The 20,227-nt window shown below is 53.0% G+C and overlaps 2 protein-coding genes across 3 annotated transcripts; one reads left to right on the forward strand and one right to left on the reverse strand.

The window, feature by feature from the left end:
* Nucleotides 1-151: 151 nt before the first annotated feature.
* On the forward strand, nt 152-6,430 carry FAHD2A (fumarylacetoacetate hydrolase domain containing 2A). The gene is made up of 6 exons (XM_008589602.1): nt 152-630; nt 3,290-3,349; nt 3,626-3,788; nt 5,686-5,794; nt 5,922-6,009; nt 6,196-6,430. Exons 1-6 carry the CDS (start codon nt 358-360, stop codon nt 6,256-6,258), a joined length of 756 nt encoding a protein of 251 aa, XP_008587824.1. The 5' UTR covers nt 152-357; the 3' UTR covers nt 6,259-6,430.
* Nucleotides 6,431-6,527: 97 nt separating this feature from the next.
* Nucleotides 6,528-17,047, reverse strand: GPAT2 (glycerol-3-phosphate acyltransferase 2, mitochondrial). 2 transcript variants are annotated; one of them, XM_008589603.1, is made up of 21 exons: nt 16,942-17,047; nt 16,696-16,809; nt 15,683-15,756; nt 15,180-15,284; nt 14,821-14,949; nt 12,624-12,723; nt 12,101-12,234; nt 11,489-11,588; nt 11,186-11,398; nt 10,897-11,019; nt 10,646-10,728; nt 10,106-10,224; nt 9,368-9,438; nt 9,037-9,295; nt 8,801-8,949; nt 8,514-8,591; nt 7,909-8,040; nt 7,705-7,825; nt 7,554-7,619; nt 7,271-7,326; nt 6,528-6,853 (listed from the first exon to the last, which is right to left on the reverse strand). In XM_008589603.1, the coding sequence occupies exons 1-21, from the start codon at nt 17,002-17,004 to the stop codon at nt 6,737-6,739; spliced, it is 2,406 nt and encodes an 801-aa protein (XP_008587825.1). In that variant the 5' UTR covers nt 17,005-17,047; the 3' UTR covers nt 6,528-6,736. The 2 variants fall into 2 exon arrangements, with proteins under 2 accessions (XP_008587825.1, XP_008587826.1); XM_008589604.1 differs by having other exon boundaries at nt 6,681-6,853; nt 9,037-9,277.
* Nucleotides 17,048-20,227: the final 3,180 nt, after the last annotated feature.

Genomic DNA, 20,227 nt, shown 5'->3' on the forward strand with positions numbered 1-20,227 from the left:
AAAAAGGTGTGTGTAGTGTGCTATTATTTGCATACAAAAGGGTAGGAGAAGAGTGTCCATAGGGCAGCTGTGAAGAGCTATATAGGGCACTGTGGTTGTCTCCAAGGAAGGGAATGGAGTGACTAGGAGGGGCAAGAGAGAGAGCTATTTATTCCCATTCGAACCTTTTGAAATCTCTTACATAGACATGAATTACCTATTGGGGGTAAGGAAACTGGATAAATAACAAACAGTGCTCTGATACCAAAGGACAGGAGTGGGGCTTGATTTTCACGTTGACTCTGATGATTGAGAGATCTAGAAAATATACTTTAAAAAGCAAAACTTGTAGCTGCTGCATCATCTCCTCAGCCTGCTATGGGACTGCCAGCTCGCTTTCAGCCAGCCCCTCTCTCCTGCTCTGGTCTCTACAGAGCTTTGGCTGCTCAGTTGCCAGTATTACCACGGTCAGACGTGACCTTCTTGGCCCCAGTCACGCGACCAGACAAGGTGGTGTGTGTGGGCATGAATTATGTGGACCACTGCAAAGAACAGAACGTGCCCGTGCCCAAGGAGCCCATCATCTTCAGCAAGTTTCCCAGCGCCATCGTGGGGCCCTACGATGAGGTCGTCCTCCCACCTGAGAGCCAGGTCGGTGCCTCCCTGCTGCCCCCCAACCAAGTTACTGGGTCCCATCACAAGGGTGTTCAGAGCTCAACGTATAGCCCACAGGAGCCACCTGTCACTCAGTAGTGCGTTAAACAGAAACTGCAGGTGATCGTACAGAAATAACAATGGCCTGGAAAAATATGAACTTACATTTTTTCCTGATTACAAAAGTAACATACCTTCATTGTAGAAAATTAATAAATTACAAATAAATGTAAAAAAAAAATTAAAAATCATTCATATTCTCACTGCCCAGTGCTTGCAATATTGTTTTGCTGTTTATCTTTCCAGTGTTTTTCTATTCCTGTATATATTTATACTGTGTATATACCTACCTTTTCCTCAAGACTCCATCAAGAATATTTTTTCATGCCATTAAATATTCTCCCTGAAATATTTTAAGTTACTACATAGTTTTATGTTGTACCAGTATCCATAATTTATTCACTAGTCCCCTATTGCTAGACTTTATTACTTAAATTGTTTCCAGTTTTTGGCTTCTAGAAATCATTTTGCAATGAACATACCTTTATAGAAAAGACTTTGCACATCCATTAATACATGATTATTTCCTTGGAATAAACTCTTAGAATTTGAATGTCTGTGTCAAACTATAGACAGCATTTCAAAACTTATGAGAAATTCTGCCAAATTGACCTTCAAAAAAGTTGTAAAAGCAATTTACACACCCACCAGCAGTGTATGTACCCTTACTAACACTGGTTAACATTTCTCTCAAATTTTTATTTTAGAAATGTTTTGGAAATTATAGAAAAGTTTAAAAAATAATACAATGAACACTCATATACTCTTCACTTGGTTTCAGTGTTAACGTTTTGTCATATTTGCTCCCCACCCCCACATACACGTACACTTTTGGGGGATGGGGTGGGAGAGGACCTTTCTAAGTAAATTGCAGGCATTAAGACTGTTCACTCATAAAAACTTAATCATGCATCTCCTAAAAATAAGGACAATGGCCTGCATGACCACAATGCCACTATGACAACTAAGAAAATTAACATGAATAATATCTAATATATACTCCAATTATCCCCATTCTTGATCGAGAATACTCTCAGTTGCCCCAAATATGATTTTTAATTTGGTTACTTTTTTGTTTGTTGATCCAGGATCAGTCAGGGCCACACACTGTATTTGGTTATGTTTCTTTAACGGTTTTAATCTAGAACAGAGTCTTAAAGACTTTTTCTTAAAGGGCCAGTTAACAGATATTAGGCTTTGAGTGCCATATGGTCTCTGTTGCAACAATTCAACTCTGCTGTTGTGTAAAAGTCACCAAGGACACATAAATGAACGAACATGGTGGAGTTCCAGTAGAACTTTTATTTATAAAATCAGGCAGTGAGCTGGCCATAGCTTGTCAACACCTGATCTCAAATAATTCCTCTGCCCTTTTCTTTCATGACACTGACTTTCCAAAGAATCCAGTCAAGTTGTCTCACAGCATGTCCCACACTGTCAAGAATTCTACACAGGAGCTGTGGACTTCCCTCTGCATTTCATAAAGTTTGACCACTTGGTTTACTTGATATCCATTAGATCTCTCCATTGTCAAGCTATATTTTCATTGTTGTAATTAATAACCTAGGTAGGGTGGTAGTGTGAGATCATGTGCTTGTCTTGTTGATCCCCAGCTTTTCATCAGGGACCCTGTAGCCATCCATACCTGAATCCATTTACTGCATTGCAGGTTGAAGAAAGATGACTTATTATGCCTTCTATTTTTATTATCTGGCATTCTGTGAAGAAAATCTGCCTCCTTTTCTTACTTTCACACCTTTGGTATCACTGAAATCCTGATTTTCATTCACTTATAGTCCATCACTTATATTCTTTTTGATATTCAGATGACGTCCTTTGGCCAGTAGAGGCCTTCAAATTGGTTCCCATCCTTGTCACTTTGAGCACTTTCTTTCTGGCCAGGATATTCCAGGCTCATCTTGTAACCTCTGTCTTGGGCATGAAATTAGTCATTTCCCCAAGGAACCTAGTTCCCTTTAGTGGGGAGTGGTATTAGAGACCAATATCTGGGTGTCAGATGTACTGATACCAACTCTGGTTATTACCATTAGAAATAGCAGCCAATTTGAAAGACTAAATTGTATCTATTTTGCAATTGCATTTTGCTGATTATGGGAGAGGCTGAGCATATTTTCATGTTTTGTGGCCATGTGGATTTAATTTTTTTGAACTGCTTATTCAAGCCCTTTGCACAGATTTATTTGGGGATATTGGTCTTTTTCTTGTTATCATTAAAGTGAGTTAATAATTAAAGCACTTAGAATAGTGCCTGGCACACAGTAGGATTACATATTGCTAAGTACTACTTGGTATTTATACTTTGATGAAGGTATCAGGAGTGACTTTAAACTCAATCCCCTAGCTATGTGTTGCTCTTCTACAGTCACAGTGGGGAGCTGTGCCTGCATCCAGTGCACTGCCCAAAGTACGCCTACCCTGTCATTCACTCAGCTCTGGTTCCTGGAGATTGCAAATGTGAGCCACCAGCCAAGCCACACTGTCAGAGACCCAGGCCATGAGGCACAGTGAGCAGCCTCTCAGCTTGGAAACAGGCCCCAGAACCACGGCAGCTCACTGCTCCTCTCCTACTCTACAGGAGGTGGACTGGGAGGTGGAGCTGGCCGTGGTCATTGGAAAGAAAGGCAAGCACATCAAGGTGAGGTGGAAGGTGTGGGCTCCCAGGCCAGAGTGGAACAGAGGTCCCAGCTTCTACCTCTGCTAGTGCTGACCTTGCTCACCAACACAGTGGTCAGCTGTCCCTGACACTGGAAGTGGTTGGCACCCACCTGCTCCCTGACATTGCCTTGTCCCCTGCCTACCACCTTTGGCTAGCTCTACCTATTAACGTGGGATAAAGGCTTTGAGATCCTTTGGTGTAGGAACTAGTGTCATCTGTGATCTAACCTATCAGGCCAAACCCCTCCCCCCATAGGCCACAGATGCCATGGCTCACGTGGCTGGTTTCACTGTGGCTGATGATGTGAGTGCTCGTGACTGGCAAATAGGACGCAACGGGAAGCAGTGGCTGCTGGGAAAAACTTTCGACACCTTTTGCCCCCTGGGCCCTGCTTTGGTGACCAAGGACAGTATAGCAGGTAGGTCCCTGGTCTTTGCCCACTGTACCTGCCTTTACACAGATACCTCAGCATCAGGAGAAAGCAGCACTCCAGGGGGCAGGAGTGCGGGCACTGCTACGTACAGAGCCCACCCTCCCCAACTGCCTATTGGCTGCTGATTCCATAGAGGGCAAGTCTCGGCCTCAGCTGTGGGCTCTCCCATGGGCTTCCTTCCCAAGCCCCAGGTCCCAAGAGGGGGAACAGAACTGCAGAGGTCTTGGAACTGCATTCAGGAAGTGAATACAAAAAACAACTCTACACTGATGGTTGGGTCAGGCTTCCCCTAGCTGCCACCATCTGGAATAGTCTTTAAGTTGAAATAAAGCAAAGCTGGCCTTTGAGTGCTGGGGAGAATGGCTGTCACAAAGCCTGTGCATTTTCCAAGATAAGGGAGGTGTAAGAGCACCAACTGACTGTGCCCAGCCACTGTGTAAACACCAACTGCACGCAGCAAGAACAGTGAGCCTGGAGGGAGGCGGTGGCTAAGAGAGCAGAGCGCAGCCACCCAAAGCCATTGGGGGTGACACCAAGGGCACGCACTGATGGTTGGGTCAGGCTTCTCCTAGCTGCCATCATCTGGAATAGTCTTTAAGTTGAAAGAAAGCAAAGCTGGCCTTTGAGTGCTGGGGAGAATGGCTGTCACAAAGCCTGTGCATTTTCCAACACTGATGGTTGGGTCAGGCTTCCCCTAGCTGCCACCATCTGGAATAGTCTTTAAGTTGAAATAAAGCAAAGCTGGCCTTTGAGTGCTGGGGAGAATGGCTGTCACAAAGCCTGTGCATTTTCCAAGATAAGGGAGGTGTAAGAGCACCAACTGACTGTGCCCAGCCACTGTGTAAACACCAACTGCACGCAGCAAGAACAGTGAGCCTGGAGGGAGGCGGTGGCTAAGAGAGCAGAGCGCAGCCACCCAAAGCCATTGGGGGTGACACCAAGGGCACCAGTGCCTTGCAGCACCCATACAGTCAGAGTCCTCAGGAAAGTTAAGTGGTGTTCCAGCTGCTCTACCTAAGGAGGGTGGGGAAGACACCAAGGGCACCAGTGCCTTGCAGCACTCATACAGTCAGAGTCCTCAGGAAAGTTAAGTGGTGTTCCAGCTGCTCTACCTAAGGAGGGTGTAGAACACAAAGGCCACCATCAAAAAAGCTAGAAGTGGGCCGGCCCCGTGGCTCACTCAGGAGAGTGTGGTGCTGGTAGCGCCAAGGCCGCGGGTTTGGATCCTATATGGGGATGGCCGGTGCACTCACTGGTTGAGCGTGGTGCTGACAACACCATGCCGAGGGTCGCGATCCCCTAACGGGTCAAAAAAAAGAACTAAAAGTGCCAGTTGGCCAGGAGACTAGTTTGAGTAAGCCATCCCCTGCCAGCTTCAGGGCTCACTGGTTGAGCGTGGTGCAGACAACACCATGCCGAGGGTTGCGATCCCCTAACGGGTCAAAAAAAAAAACTAAAAGTGCCAGTTGGCCAGGAGACTAGTTTGAGTAAGCCATCCCCTGCCAGCTTCAGGTACATGCAGCTTCACTGTCCCTGCTTGTGCCATTGCCCTGTTGCTTTGTTGATGCTGAGTCATTTTTTAAATCTACACTTGTCAGTTTCTGCTGTAGACAGACATCCATTTCTTTGAAGCAAAAGCCCCAGGCATTTTTCTCTCCCCCTTGAAAGTCACACGACTTAACTCACATGACTATTGCCTGGTACTCTGCTGGGTGGTGGGGATGCAGGGAGACCTGAGGAGGCCATGTCTATATAGAAAGTTCCAGGGTAGAGTGCTGAATTGAAGTGGGCACAAAGTCCTTTTGCCTGTTAAGTCACAAAGCCTCTCTACAGTTTTTTTCTAAATATGGGAAAGAAGTTGAGGGGAAACTTTGCATTTCAGATCCACACAACTTAAAGATCTGCTGCCGGGTGAATGGGGAGGTGGTCCAGAGCAGCAACACCAGTCAGATGGTATTTAAGACGGAAGAGCTGATAGCATGGGTCTCCCGGTGAGTAGAACAGAGCCTGTCTTGGCCAGCCCCCACCCCCCCAAATTGGAGGCTGAGCCTAGCCCTTCATCCCTGGTTGTGGCCTCCTAGGCCGCTGGTCTCACCTGTTCCTTTTGCTTTGCCCCAGGTTTGTCACTCTTTACCCAGGGGATGTCATCCTGACTGGGACCCCACCAGGTGTTGGTCTGTTCAGAAAACCTCCTGTCTTCCTCAAGGTACGTTAGCTAAGAAGAAGAAAGGGAGCAAGGACCCAGAAGGCCTGGCAGGTTGGCTCAGACTTGAGAAATTCAGGTTTGTGTATGTGTGTGTGTCGGAGGTGGGGGGAGAGATTGAGAATGAGTGAGAAAGGGAAAGAGAGAGAGGGTAAAGGGCTCAACTTCTCACAGCCTGCTCTGTTGCAGAAGGGAGATGAAGTCCAGTGTGAGATTGAAGAACTAGGTGTCATCGTCAACAAGGTGGTGTGATGGCTCCTGCACAGACCCTGTACTTAAAACAAGATTGTGGGCACCTGCTCCCACTCAGACCAGCACAGGGAAATACCCAGACATGGGTTGTTGGCAGCCCCCCCAAGGCTCTTCTAGGAGGAAGGGAGAAAGATAGAGTGCTCCTCAATAAATCTGTCAAGCCAAAGCAGCAGCTGGGCTTCTGCTACTGTTTTTTTTTTTTAGGGTTTGTTTCATGGGGCGAGATGGGGCATTTTCAAAGGGGTGGAGAAGAATGCACACCAGAAAGATACTGCCAGACTTGGCAAAAGAGACTTGTTTTAGTACCCTTTTTTATCATACCTGAGGATGGAGAAAGCAAAAGACAGCAAGAGACAATCAAACCTCAAAGATTTTATAGTCCAGCTAAGGGTTTGCAGCTTCCTCTCAGTCATCTAGCTCCCAGATGCAGCTGTGTTCTGGGGCTGAGAAGTCTCAGCACAGGCTCTGTCCCATAGTTCTAGCTACAGATGAACTGCCAGATGAATTGTTCCAGCTTTTCCTGATTGTCCTGGCTGGCAAATGCAGGGGACAGGTGGAGCCTAGGGCCTTCAGGGCTGGGCATCTGCTGCAGCACCTGGGCCATGAAGACGGGCTGTGAGTGCCCTCACCATGGGGACTGCCCACAGGTCCCAGGGGCTAAACCTGTCCCCCAGAAACCTCCTTGAGACCTCTGGTCCCACTGGCCTCAGTGTGTTAGTGCAAATGCTCTATCATCTCTCTCAAACCATCCCCCAGTGAGCTGCCCGTGAGTAGAATGAGGCAGTGGTTTGGGAGACCAAGAGGGGCAGGAAAACCACACAGCCTTCTCCAACCTACCATCACTACATCTACTCCTGGGAGATATCAGGTGAATCCCAGGGTCTTAATGAGGCAGCATCAGGGCCAGCCCCATGGGGTGGGGGTGGGGGTGGGGGACATAGCTGGGTTTCCCTAAGCAGCTCTATCAGGGTAGAAGCAGGGAGACAGATGGGGTGACACGGGCCCCTCTTACCCCCAGGTCTCTGAAGGTCCAGATAGCACTGATGGCAAGATTTGGGTCTGCACACTCTAGAGGGAGAAGAGAAATGAAGGCTCTGGGGAGGGAAGGCAGGGAGCCACTGGGCACAGGCTTCTCTCTTCCTCTTGTTTAAAGAAGGAACAATCCAGGTATAGGGCTCAGACCGGACTGAAGACCATCTTCCTGGAGTTGGGCTGTCACTGCCCAGCAGGGGGCAGCAGCCACCAGCAAACCCACCCCTGCCTCCTGGAGCCTGGGCTGGCTGCTTGGAACTCACCAAAGATCCCTTCTTCCTGGGCAGTGGCCTGCAAGAATTGGAACAGCTGCTCTGTGTAGCCCGACTCTGCAGAAGAGACAAGACCTAGACCCAGGGCCCTACACAGGCAGAGCCCCTGCCCTGAGGACTGCAAGGGAAGTGAGGGCCTCACCAGTATCGGGCAGCTGTCCCTGGTGGAGAAAGGTGGCAGCCTGTGCGAAGGCCTTGAGCAGTGGGCTGAGCAGGCGGCAGAGGAAGAGGAAGAAGTCAGGGCAGCGCGACTGCTGGCCGAGCTGGAAGGGGACAAACCAGGGTGAGGGCAGCTCCCCACTGCCTCCCTACCAACTCCTTCCCAGGGTAGCTTCTCCCAACACACCCTGAAGTACCGGCCCTCGGCTTCCATGAAGTCGTCACTGTCGCTATCAGTAAAGTCCCCGCTGGTTTTCCACAGCAGCTTTGAACTCAAACGCTGTCGCCCTGTGTCGCAGGCTGGCTGGGAGCCTGGGGTCTGGGGACCGTGGGAGCCATTGGTCCCTGACAGGCTGGCCAGGGATCAGCGCTACACCCCCCAAACCAGGTACATGCAGGTGAAAACAGTAAAAACAGACTTAGGGAGCCCAAGAGGATGCCTAGATCCACGCCAGGTCATAGCACCTGCTGGGGCAACTTGCAGGGTGAGAGGAAGTGAGCACCTGCCCTCAAGGGCCATAGCCCTGTGAACAAGAAATATGGGCATAGGAGGTGTGCAGAGAGCCTCATAGGTACAAATGTCCAGTCCTTCCTGAGAGACACACATGGGCCCAGGGCAGATGTGGTCATATCCCAAGGCACAGTGGTGGAGGCTTCTCTGCTAGGCCAGAGGCTGCACCCCCACAGCACACTCGGAGCAGAAGAGGAGCCTGGGGCAGCTGTCACTCAGGGTGGGAGGCTGCAGGAGGTCAGGCCTTAGGCAGGGGCTTTGTCTGCAACTGCCCTGCCTACCTCCTCAGCAACCAGAAGTCCACACTGGATGAGACGGTCCAACACCTCCTGACAGTAGCAGTAGGACGACTGGCAGGGCTGGGGAGAAAGAGGTACCCATATGGCCTCAGGAGAGCCAGGCACATAGGCAAGGGCCTGGCCAGAGGCAGGGCAAGGCCAAACCTACCACAACACGAGGTCTTAAGGGTAGGGCTCAGGCAGGGATGGGCTACCTTCCACAATCAAGCAGGGAAGGCCCAGGACCCAGCTGAGCTTGGGGGCTGGGAGCAGGGGTGGGGGGCACTGACCTGCAGCAGCAGCAGGTCTTGTGGCAGCAGATGTACCAGCAGCAGGATCTGGCGGTACAGCTCATTCTGGCTCAGCAGCTCTATGCCCTGCAGCTCCCAGGGCCCCTCAGGCGGCACTCTACCTGCCAGCAGCCCCCTCACAGCACAGGCTGGGGGAAGAGGGGCCAGCATGAGCAAGGAGCCATTCCCTTCACCCCTAAACACACATCCCCCCACCCTGAGCCCTCAGGACTCACCACCCACAGCCTCGCTCAGGAAGGCAGGCAGCAGCTCAGCACTCAGGCGTGCCAGGTGCGTGAGGCCTGGGCCAGGCCGGGGCACCACCAGCAAGTCCCCCTGGTGGATGCGCAGCAGGGCCACGTGCACCCGCAACAGGCTCAGGGTGTGTTGCACCAGGCACCGCAGCTGCCCAGAGAAGCCCACATCGAAGCCACGCAGCAGTGCCTCCTCAGTCAACCAGGAGAACTCCCCCAGGAGCTGCGACAGGAACACGCCCTGGGTGGGCAGAGCAAGGCTGAGCAGGAGGGCCACACCCCCTCCCCCAGCTCCCACCACACTGCACCCTACCTTCCTGTGCTTGAAGAGCAGCAGTGTGGCCATGATGGCTGTGCTCATCACTGCCGAGCTTGCCACGCTGGCTGCGGCCGGAGTGGGATGCTGGTCAGAGATTGAGGCCCAGGAGCCTGGTCCCTCCATCACCTGGCAAGCTCCAACTCCACCCCAGGGAGGAGGAAAGCAGGCCCCAAGAATTGGCATTTATCATACATATGCTGAGAGCCAGGCAAACAGCTCAGGAGCCTTCCCTGGATCTTGCAGTGCCCACCCACCAACCCAGTCTCCACCACAAAAGGGGCACTTGAGAAGATAACAGAATGCCGCAAGAGCCTCCCTGTGCAGGCACAGTGTTAAGCCCCTTACATGCATTACTCCATTCAGTTAACACCATCCCCATTTACAGCTAAGGAGACTCAAGCTCAGAGAGATGAGGTAATGAGCCCGAGGCGAGGCTGGGTGTGACTCTGGGTAGGTGGTTACAGCCCAGGCATCAACCCAGCTCATCTTCCTCGGCTCAGTTGGCTGTATGTGTCTACTCAGCTGCTCCCTCATGCTCTCCCTGGCTGCCCCACTTCTTGGGGGCAGAGGGAGGGTTCCACTCTTTGAATATCCCAACTGTGCCACAGAGAGAGGGTGGCTCAGGTGCAGACACACACTTGGAACAGAGGGTCCCAACAACTGGCCATCCCACAGAGAGAAGGGACCGCTCAGAGAGCCACCCCCCAAGGCCCAGATCTAGTTTACCCTCACCACTCAGGATGTGACGGCTCAGCCTCCTGACCAGAAGCTGGTCCTCTTCCTTGAGGGACAGCAGAGGCCCAGTTACTGGGGTCCACTCTTGCTCCTTCTCAGTGTCTGGGACAACAGTACTGGAATAGACATAGATCACAGAATGAAAGGACCAAACCTAGAAACAATTGCAGAAAATCCCAGGGCTTTCTCAAAGGTGATAGCATTTTTCCCATCCCAGCCCCAGGGCAGGGGATGGCACATGTAACTCCCAGCCCCTTCCAGGCCTGTGTGCCACATGCCACATGCAGACTGTTGGCAAGGCAAGTGCCTGGTACTGTTCCAGGTGACCCAAGGAAAGGCTGCTGATGTGTGAGAGTGTGTGTGTATATGGGGGAAGGGGTGTCAGCTACACAAGCTGATGCTGAAGGGGCTGCCTGCCTTGCCCCCAAGATGCACATTGTGCGTGTGTATATGGGGGGAGGGGTGTCAGCTACACAAGCTGATGCTGAAGGGGCTGCCTGCCTTGCCCCCAAGATGCACACACTCCCCTGCCCCTACCATTGGCCCAGCACGATGGGCTGCAGCAGCTGCTCCAGGGTCTGCCTGCTGCCCCAGCAGCTTCTGGTGTTGCTGGTGTATTCCTGCCCAGGACAAGGTTCTTAGGTGGCCTGCTCTGGCCCACCAAGAGACCTGCACACAGCCCACCTGGGGTAGAGTAAGGCTATCCCTGCAGTGGCTTTGAGGCCAGACTGTCAGATGCCCCGGGACAGACCCTAGGCACTCTTAGCCTTGTTCATCTGGCTCCATACCTTCAGGGAGAAGGGCTGGGCAAGATGCACGCGGACACAGACACGGCGGCCACAGCCCCAGCAGCTGCACAGGCTCCACAGAATGGCCAGAGCTGCTCTCCACAGCCCCAGGGGAGCTGAGGCCTGCAGGGAGGGAGAGCCTGAGTACGCCACCTCTCCTGGGCCACAGGATGATGACTGCAGGGAGAATTTCTTCATACACACCCCGGTTTTGACCCCAGCCCTAACAATACTGTGCCTTCTGTCTGGAGCTGGTGTCTACTTGTCCCCAGGGGCAGGAGGGTCTTACATGGTGTACGTCTCGTGGAGCATCTGGAACCAGGTCATAGGTGACGGCTACTGGCACCAGCATAGCATCTGGGACAATGCCCACCTGGACTGCCTGCACCACCAGTCCCAGCCAGGCCTGGCCCAGGGCTGACAGCCGTGGCCCCTGGACCCCAGGGGCCTCCTCCAGGAAGATGAGCAGGGGCTGCCCACTCACCAGCAGTTGCTCCATGGCCTGGAATGGGAAGAGGGGTGGGTGTCAAGACCAGAGCAGGAACAGACCCCTGTCCTCTTGGCCCCACACATAAACACTGGGGACACTCACCGCATGGACCACGGTCCTTGCAAGGACCCCCTCAGAGCTGTCCAGGGACTGGTTGGCCTCTGAGGGCAGGAAAAGCCCCCCAAGGTTCCTCAGCAGAGCTCTGTGGAGCACAGGGCAGAGCCTGATTAGGAAAGAGGCTCCAGGGCCGGCCCGGTGGCGCACTCCATAGAGCGCGGCGCTTGGGAGTGCAGCGGCGCTCCCGCCGAGGGTTCGGATCCCATATAGAGACCAGTCCGCTCACTGGTTGAGCGCGGTGCGGGCGCGACACCGAGGGTTGCGATCCCGTTGCCGGTCGCGGTACAGGCGCGACACTGAGGGTTGCAATCCCGTTACCGGTCACGAAAAAAGACAAAAAAAAAAAGGAAAGAGGCTCCAGAGATGAGACTGAGCAAGAGGCTAGTGAGAGCTTTGGCCTACCCAGAGCCCGCCTGAACACTCTGAAGCCAGCCATGGCTCTAGGACCCATGGTTGACCCTCCATCTGAGCCACACAGGCTGGGCTGGCATATGGCCAGGTGCACAGAGGCCTCAAAGAGGCCAGCACAGCCCCATACACACCCCTGCCCCAGCCTGGGACTTCTCTCATGTATGTCTAGTGGCACAAGGCTCTTACCTGAGGGCAGGGGAGCAGGTGCGGGGGTCCCAAACCACACGGAGCACACCTAGGCCCTGGGAGAACAGCACAAAGGGGAGCAGGATCCCATCCAGGAGTGACTTGTGAGTAGAGAGGAGGACGAGCGGCAAGCCCTGCACCAGGAAGAGCCAGAGGGAAGTGCCAACCTGCCCCACCCTGAAGACACAGGAAGCTTCCACACCCAGCACTTCCAGACCCCAGGGCAGCCCCAGAGGGAGGCAAGGAGGGAAGGAGGGAGGGTTGGTTCAGCTGAATAATTCTTCCTCTAAGGACTTTTCCCAAAAGTAGAGGAGTCCTTCAATAACTTTTAAGGTAATGCACTGACGTAATGGTTGCTAAGACCATGATGAAAAGATGTTAGAGGAAGCCCCATGGGAGCAGGACCGTGAGACATGAAGAGAAGGTCATCAAACAGCATTGGATTTTTCCCACCAGCTGATGAGGCTAGTCCCAACTAGCCTCTGCTCCTGCCATCCCTATCCCAGTGGAGGGTGGTCCTTACCGCCTGCGCAGCCTCGTGGACCATCTTCATCTGCCCCTTGTGGAGCTGCACATTCAGGAAGAGGCAGTTCAGGAATCGCAGGAGTGCCCAGCTGAATAGCCTGGGGAGTGACACCCAGCCTGAGGTGCAGTGAGGGCACCACCCACAAGGCTTGCCCCCCCCCCCACAGTATCTCAGAGGGCCACTCAGTGCTTCCCTAGGCAGGCACTATTGCCCCATTGTACAGAAGAGGAAAGTGAGGCCAGAGAGGCTACAGAATTGCTTAATAGTAGAAAACGCTAAGAAGTGGTGGTGCTGAGATTGGAAGGGGGCCTGACACCAGAGGCCACTCCCTTGAAGCACTGATACTCTCCCAAGACCTCATGGTGCAGCTGCCTCACATCAGTTTCAGAGCATTTAAAACAAAGGAGACTAGAGAACCAAGACTTGCTCTTAGCATAACCCAGCCTGGGCTGTGCAAACTGCTGGAAAAGGTAGAATAAAAGGGGGAGTTAGTGGTACAAGAAGGAAAGAAGATAATGGCAGGGCGAAATCTCTGAAGGTAAGGAAAGGAGATGGTTGTCCAGAGGCCCAATGGGTGGACCCACTGCAATTGAGGACAGAAGTGCAGATGCAGGTAGCAAGGAGATGTGGTGCACAAGCAACAAGTCCCCATCTGATGGCTTCTATTTCTCCATGAAACATGAGGGCATCTGCTGACAGTGGATAAGCCTGAGAAGGAGCAGTCTGGGTGGGAGCCTTGGCAAATGCCATGGGCCTCTTTGAGATATGCACTTATACGGGAAACCAGTCCACCCAATATGTCTCTCTAGCACCATGTGGCTGCTTAGGTGCTCAGAGAAGTCAGGCAGCCAGGGTTGTGCCCAGTGACCCCTCCACAGGGCATTATTATGATGAGCTGTGAATCTAAGCAAAGCCAGGAGTGAAGGAAAGACGGGAGGGGCTGATGGCTGGTGTAAAGGTGGTCAGATCAAGGGACTGAAGTCTCAACAAATTCAAATAATTGTCACAGTGGAGGGCTTGTCAAGATCACCAACAACCTCTACTTTCTGTCCTTGGTCAGTCACCCTCTCAGTACTTTCAAGACAGCTGAGCCTGGCACACTCAGCCCCGAGCCCTCCCTCCTTGGCAACTCATTCATCCCATCATCCTCTGGGCTTTAAACACCATCTGTATGCTAAAGCTTTGCAGATGCATGTCCCTGGCCCCAACCTCTCTTCTAAGCTCCAGACTCATATATGCAACTGCCTCCTCAGTGTCTCCACAAGCATGTCAGGTACCGAAACTCTTTATGTTCAAAACATCTTTCCTGGGCCAAATTCACTTCTCCCTGAGCCTGTCCCCATCTGTACAGACCAGAAATGGGGTACTAGGTACTAGGCCAGAAATGGGGCTCTCCTGTGATTCCTCCCTTTTCTCCTCACTGCCCCCACTCCCACTGTCCAATCCATCAGGAATCCTGTTAATATCACCTTAATCTCTCAATCCACTTTTTCCAATCCCTGCTGTCCATCATCCTTTCTCACCTGGACTAACAAAACTGCCTTCCAGACGGTCTTTTGGTCTCTACTCTTGACCCCAGCTCACCATGTTGTCACTCCCCACCTAAAACCTTTCGTCTGGTTTTCACTGCAGTAAGCGATCCAGTCTGAATTTCTTGTATGGCCTGAGAGGATCTGGTCCCTTCTACCTCTCAATTTCATCTCCAACAGCTCTCTCCCCATCGCTTGCTTGCCAGCTTCCAACTATATCAGCTTTTTGAGCAAACTGGGCCCTTTCCTGCCCAGGGCCACAGCTCATGCTATTTCCTCTAGCAAGATGCCCCCCACCCCCACCGCCATTCCTGTACCCCCAAGGCTGGTTCCTTTTTCCACTTTTGGTCCTGGCTTACAAGTCTCTTCCTCCTCCCTCCAGATATTCTCAGTCTCAACCTTTGTTCTTCCTTCCTTCGTTTACCGCCCGCCCCCCCCCCGGCCCCATTCCCCTGAAACAGTGCCCTGCATCTAACAAGATCTCAGACCAGTGCTGAATCAATGTGGGGAGGGGAGGCAGGTGATGACAGTAGAATGCAGCCTGCTCTGGTAAACACCATCCAGCTCCCCAGGAGGGGAGTCTAGCCCTTCAGGGCCAGCCGACACCCACTATCCAGAAGGGCAGAGGCCCCAGCCCAGGGACAAGTGCCCGTCAGTGCAGTTACCTGAGCAGGAAGGGGCGGGGTGGAGCCTGGATGTGGCCCAGGATGCGCTGCACCTCTTTCTTCACAAGGTTGGACATCTGGCCTTCCCCAGCCCCTCCTGGGGCCCTTCCCGAGAGGACGTCCTGCACCCTGTGGTAGGAGGAAGTGGTTTCAGGCTGGGGCAGGCCTAAGGTCCCTCAGGTCACCTCCCCAGGGCACAGCCTCCAGTCTTCATCCTCCTTCTTCAAGAAAGGGCCCCAGGCACAGCTAACACTCTAGAAGCCTTTCCCCAGCCAGCCCTTTTGACCACCCTGCCTGGAGACTCTGTCACCCCTTTAAGGATCCCAGAAATGCCACCAGACCCGTCCCTGCCTCCTCACCCAGTGCTTTCCACAATCTTTTGTGGGGCATCCCGGCAGGGGGGTATGTGCTGCTCCAGGGACCACAGGAAATAGCAGAGCCTCCGAACCAGCCAGCCCCGAAACCTGGGCACAGCAGCCAGAGCAGGGGGGAAGATCATTCAGAGAGGGCCCACAGAGGGTTAATCCATCAGTAAGGATCTCACCCCAGTCCCATGTCCCGGAAACACCTGAGTTTAGCTGTCCAGAGAAGGAAGAGTGTCGACTGACTGCCTGTGCCCCATTCTCACCCCTCTCCCCACTGATTCAGGGCCTGACACACAGCAAGCAATCCATACATGCTGGCAGAAGGAACTACAGGGGAGCTCCAGGCCTGCTTCCCCCGACCTGTGGATATGGAGCAGAGGACAGGGGCCCTTCTTTTCCCACCAGAGGAAGAAAATGGCAACACAAAGCAGGGCCCCAGCAGCCTTTCACCCAAGGGGCCCCACCCACCACCCTGCCCGGCCCCCAGCTTTGACTACCTGGTATTCTCCTCCTTCACCAGGATCACATTGCAGAAGCCTAGATCCATTATGCTTCTGTGGAAGAGGGACTCCTGCCCGAAAGGTGGCAGGGATGGCATGTCCTGGGGGGCTTTGCAAATTGGCAAAGGAAAGCCCCTGCACTGCCCCTCTGGTCTCTGCCTGATGGCCTATTGAGTCTACCAGGTGAAAGGAATATAGCACAGCCTTTCCCAAAAGATGTTTGACCACAGATCCTGATGCTGGCTCAGGAAAAAAGGGTTGCATGCTCAAAATGAAAGTGACAAAAGATGTTTGACCCCAGATCCTGATGCTGGCTCAGGAAAAAAGGGTTGCATGCTCAAAATGAAAGTGCTGCACCCTGTACAGAATCGCCCTTTTTGAAAGTAGCATATTAAAGTCTCCAAGAAGTTATCTCCTCAATAGCAGAGAACATGTAGCCTGGATCCAAAAGATGTTTGACCACAGATCCTGATGCTGGCTCAGGAAAAAAGGGTTGCATGCTCAAAATGAAAGTGCTGCACCCTGTACAGAATCGCCCTTTTTGAGAGTAGCATATTAAAGTCTCCAAGAAGTTATCTCCTCAATAGCAGAGAACATGTAGCCTGGATCTCCATAAGACATCTGGAGCCCCTCAGCACCAACACATGGCACGGATGAAAAAGGGGTCTTCAACCACATGCTGGGCGCTGAGGAAGCCTGAGTAGGTGGTGTCCCCAGAACTGAACAAGAGGACTCATGCAGGCTTGGTTAGACCTCCAGCCCTCTGGGCACACCCTATCTCCTCTTAGTCCCCTCTGCACTTCTCCACCCAATTCTCCCAGGCCTGCCACAGCCCAACCACATAACCAATACCAGTGTATCCATTCCCCTGAAAGACAAAAGCAGAATCATGGGACACAGAAGGGCCGAGCTTGGAAGGACAAAAAGGAAGCAGCTACCCAGAGCTGTGGGTCTCAGAACCAAGCTATCCCAAGCTTCTTAGGGTGGGGCCCAGCCCTAGCATCACTCACCCAGCTCTTAGGGGTGCAGGTCTGACAGCAGCGACCCACAAAGGGACGATACTTCCCCAGGAATGGAGTGACAGCCTCCAGCTTCATCCTGAAGCCTGAGGACCACAGGCTGGCCTGGAAAAGGTCACAGAGAGAGGTGAGAAAACTCAAAGTCCTTGGTAGAGGGAGGAAGGCTCTAGGAGTGAGAAGCAATGGGGGTGGGGTGGGGAGAAGAGCATGTTCTGGGAATGGAAGGGGTCACACTACCTCCTGGCCATTGTGGGTGCTCCTCTGCTGAGTTTGGAGTCTGGCTTCCAACATGGTGTCCATGAGGACCTATAAGATCTGGGAACCAGCCACCTCTCTCTCTCTGCCTCTCTCCACAGGAAACTGACCTAGGAAAAGGTGTAAGGATGGAGCCATAGAGTCTGAGCCATAACCCAGAGGTTCCTGGGGGCAACCCCAAGCCCCCACTCCCAGGACAACACCCAGGCTGGCAGTGGTGTGGAGAACCTAGGCTGGGAGCCAGGGACTGGCTCAGATCAAAGCCCTGCCCCACACCCAACTGGTCCCAACAAGGAGCCAGCTGTCCTCAATAGGTCTCACAGTGTCCAGATCAGGGGCTCCCTCCAGCCAACATGAAGGAGATTGGTTGTCTTACCATCAACACCCACCCTGCCATCTCCCAGCACCAATGGGGGCTATTCTGGAGATTCAGATCTCCTCTCTACAGAGGGAAAGAACGGAGATGGGTTGGCAGGAAAGAGGCATGAGAAGGAAGCAAGGAGGAACAAGACCATCTCCACAAGACCGTCAGGTCTTACTCAGCTGCTCCTCCCCTCCTCACAGAAGATAGCCCTCTATCCACTCAATCACCTAGAGCTGGCTACTAGATGGGGGACAGTTGTGGGGTCAGAACACAGAGAAATGTCACAGAGAACTATTCCCAAGGAATGCTTATCCAGTTGGGGACAAGACAGACATTTTCACAGAGGGGACAGTCCATCCCCTCTCACACAGCATTCCACACAGAAGATCCCACTTGCTATCTCTTCTGCCTCCTCCTTCCCACCACAATATTCCCCTGAACTAACAAGTATCTATTTTCCATAAAACAGTACTGAACCATTCCTGGCCCCAAAACTGGGCCCTAAAAACTCTTCTACCCTGATCTCACTTATCCCTAATGAGTAAAATGTCTAATTATTTACATTTTCCCCACCCCCTCCACACTATGTGCCTGCCCACCTGGGAATGTGTCCTCCCTTCCCAGCCACCCACCAAATTCTGCTCATAGCTCCAAGTCCAAGATGCCTCTGGAACACCCTCTAGGTTCTTCCTCTTCATTGGGCTCCCCAGTCCGAGCCTGCTGGGCAGTGAGCCATGTGAAGTCCTCCTCTAGGGCTAAGGTTTCACCTCCCTCCATCATCTGAAATTGTACTGAAGGAAAGGGCTACAACTGGCTCATCTCTGTATGCCCAGCAGTCCACTCTGCATAGAGGAGGAACCCAGGAAGAGCTAGATAACTGGCTGTAACTTCCTCTCCAAGAATTCTTAGGCTTTCTCCTCCTCTCCCCAGTTAGCACAGTTTAGAACCAGGAAGCCAAGTGGTAACAGGACCACAATTCCTGCAGTATACAGGCTCTGGGGGACTCATCCCAAATGTACTCCCTATTTTGAAAATGTTCTCACAGCTCCATTCACAGACACTTGGCACAGGGAGGCCCCAAGCCAAGGCTGCAATTTGGGTAGTCCTGCCTGCTTTTGAAGGAGAAAGTCTGCACCCCCCCAGCCTCAGACCACCCCCAATTCCAAAACCTAACCCCACTAAATTTGTGCTAGCCCTAAAGGGGCAGAGTGAAATAAAGAGCAAAGGATAACTCTCATATGCTAATTAAGTCAACTACTCAGTTCACACAATACAGAGATCGGTTCTGGGATCTATCTTTCTAGCACCCAATTCCCCAAATGGGGACCTCTGTCAGTCTGTAGCTCCTGCCTGGATACCCCTCCCCCTGGACACCTACAGCAAAGGTTGCATACTGGCACCCCAAGGGCCAAATGCAGTTCACATATGTATTTTTTCTTTAGCTATACAATGTGCTAAAACTTTATAAATTAGAACCAACATTTAAAACTAGAGAACTTTTTATATAAAACTGAGTTTCCAGCTGCTGCAGTAAAAAGAACCCTGCCATCTAGCATCTCTGATCATACACCTCACAGGGCCGCAGCTGGCTGGAACCCAGCGGCCACTGTCCCTTTAGCCCAGCAGCACGAGCCCTCCCGTTTGCCACCGCATTGATTATACTTGAAGCCCGGTCCCTGTGCACATCTGAGTGTGCAGCCTTTGATCAAAGGATAAAATCCAAATACATTCCCATCTGGAATGTTCATGCCCTACAAAGAACGGCAAGAGAACTCATCCTTCAAGGCTCTGCTTGAACATGACATCTTCTCCACAGTCCCAGCCCGGGGACTCTCAGAACCGGGGTCCCTCGTCAGACCCATGGCGGGCGTTCCCTGAGCTGCCCCAAGAGGGACGAAAGGACGCCTGCCCCAGTGGCAGGGTCGAACGTCCGTCCTGCACGCCCCCGTCCGGGTCTAGGGTGGCGGGAGGTCGAGGAAACGCGAAGCAAGGCTCTCCAGTGCTGTCCCCCAGACCCCGTAAGGCCGTCGCTCCATCCCGTCCAACCCTCGCCGGACCCGAAAGGCGAGCCGGGCCCGACTCCAGAAGCAGGAAGGTCTCTGGATGACCCCGGGCCTGGTCCGAACCGGCCCGGCCTCCAGGGCAGCCGGCGCGGGTCTCACCTCACACCCTCGTCCGACTCCCGCCAAAGCCGCCCTTCAGTGAGCGGCCGGAAGTTGCGGACCATCGGCCTCAGCGCCGCAGGTTCAAAGGCTACCCTGAGAGCCAATAGGGACGCGCGCTGGTCCCGAAGCCCCGCCCCCGTGGCGCCCCGCCCCGCGACTCGCTGCGCAGCCCCCTGCACGCGGCGTGGCCACGTGACCTCTCTGCGGCCCAGGTGCCTGTTGGAGGCGTGGGCGCCCTGCGGCCCACGTGCGGGCTCCTGGGCTTCCGGCTGTGTTCCGATCCCTGCTCGCCTTCCCAGCCAGGCCCGCGGGTGCGTGGGGACCCCTGGATGCGTCCGCAAGACCCGGGTACCGAGTAGCCAGGTTCTAAGGAAAGATGTTCCCGGGGTATACGTGCCGCCAAGCTGTGGTTCAGCTGTAGCAAAATTCAGAGTTGGGGCCGCTTAGTTTGAAAGAGATCACCAGGAGCCAGTTTGGGGCCATGAAAAACAAGTCAGGCCTCCCCAGTGTCATTTGCTTTGTTATTTAGAACTCTCGACCATAGTCAGGGACCTGCTACAGCCGCTAGGTACCTAGGATTTAGCAGGGTCTGTGACCACCAGTGTGTCCATTCGTGTGGTTATTCATTAATATTCCACTCCTGTCTCGGGCCTAAACTCCTGTGGACAACACCTTATGGGTTCGTTCATGTTTTTTGACTATGTTCTCAGCACCCAGCAGGAGACCAGCGAGTGGCGGG

This window comes from Galeopterus variegatus, unplaced genomic scaffold, assembly GCF_000696425.1.
Source record: "Galeopterus variegatus unplaced genomic scaffold, G_variegatus-3.0.2 Scaffold5550, whole genome shotgun sequence".
Taxonomy (NCBI): Eukaryota; Metazoa; Chordata; class Mammalia; order Dermoptera; family Cynocephalidae; genus Galeopterus; species Galeopterus variegatus.

Excerpts from the sequence above, each read along its gene's own strand:
- FAHD2A (XM_008589602.1), top strand. The coding sequence starts at position 358 with ATGGGACTGCCAGCTCGCTTTCAGCCAGCCCCTCTCTCCTGCTCTGGT. Across the intron at positions 3,350-3,625 it reads AGAAAGGCAAGCACATCAAG|GCCACAGATGCCATGGCTCA; the intron begins GTGAGGTGGAAG and ends CTCCCCCCATAG. Across the intron at positions 3,789-5,685 it reads GACCAAGGACAGTATAGCAG|ATCCACACAACTTAAAGATC; the intron begins GTAGGTCCCTGG and ends TTTGCATTTCAG.
- GPAT2 (XM_008589603.1), bottom strand. The coding sequence starts at position 17,004 with ATGGACACCATGTTGGAAGCCAGACTCCAAACTCAGCAGAGGAGCACC. Across the intron at positions 15,757-16,695 it reads CCTGCACCCCTAAGAGCTGG|GAGTCCCTCTTCCACAGAAG; the intron begins GTGAGTGATGCT and ends CCTTTCGGGCAG. Across the intron at positions 7,620-7,704 it reads GGGACAGCTGCCCGATACTG|AGTCGGGCTACACAGAGCAG; the intron begins GTGAGGCCCTCA and ends TCTCTTCTGCAG.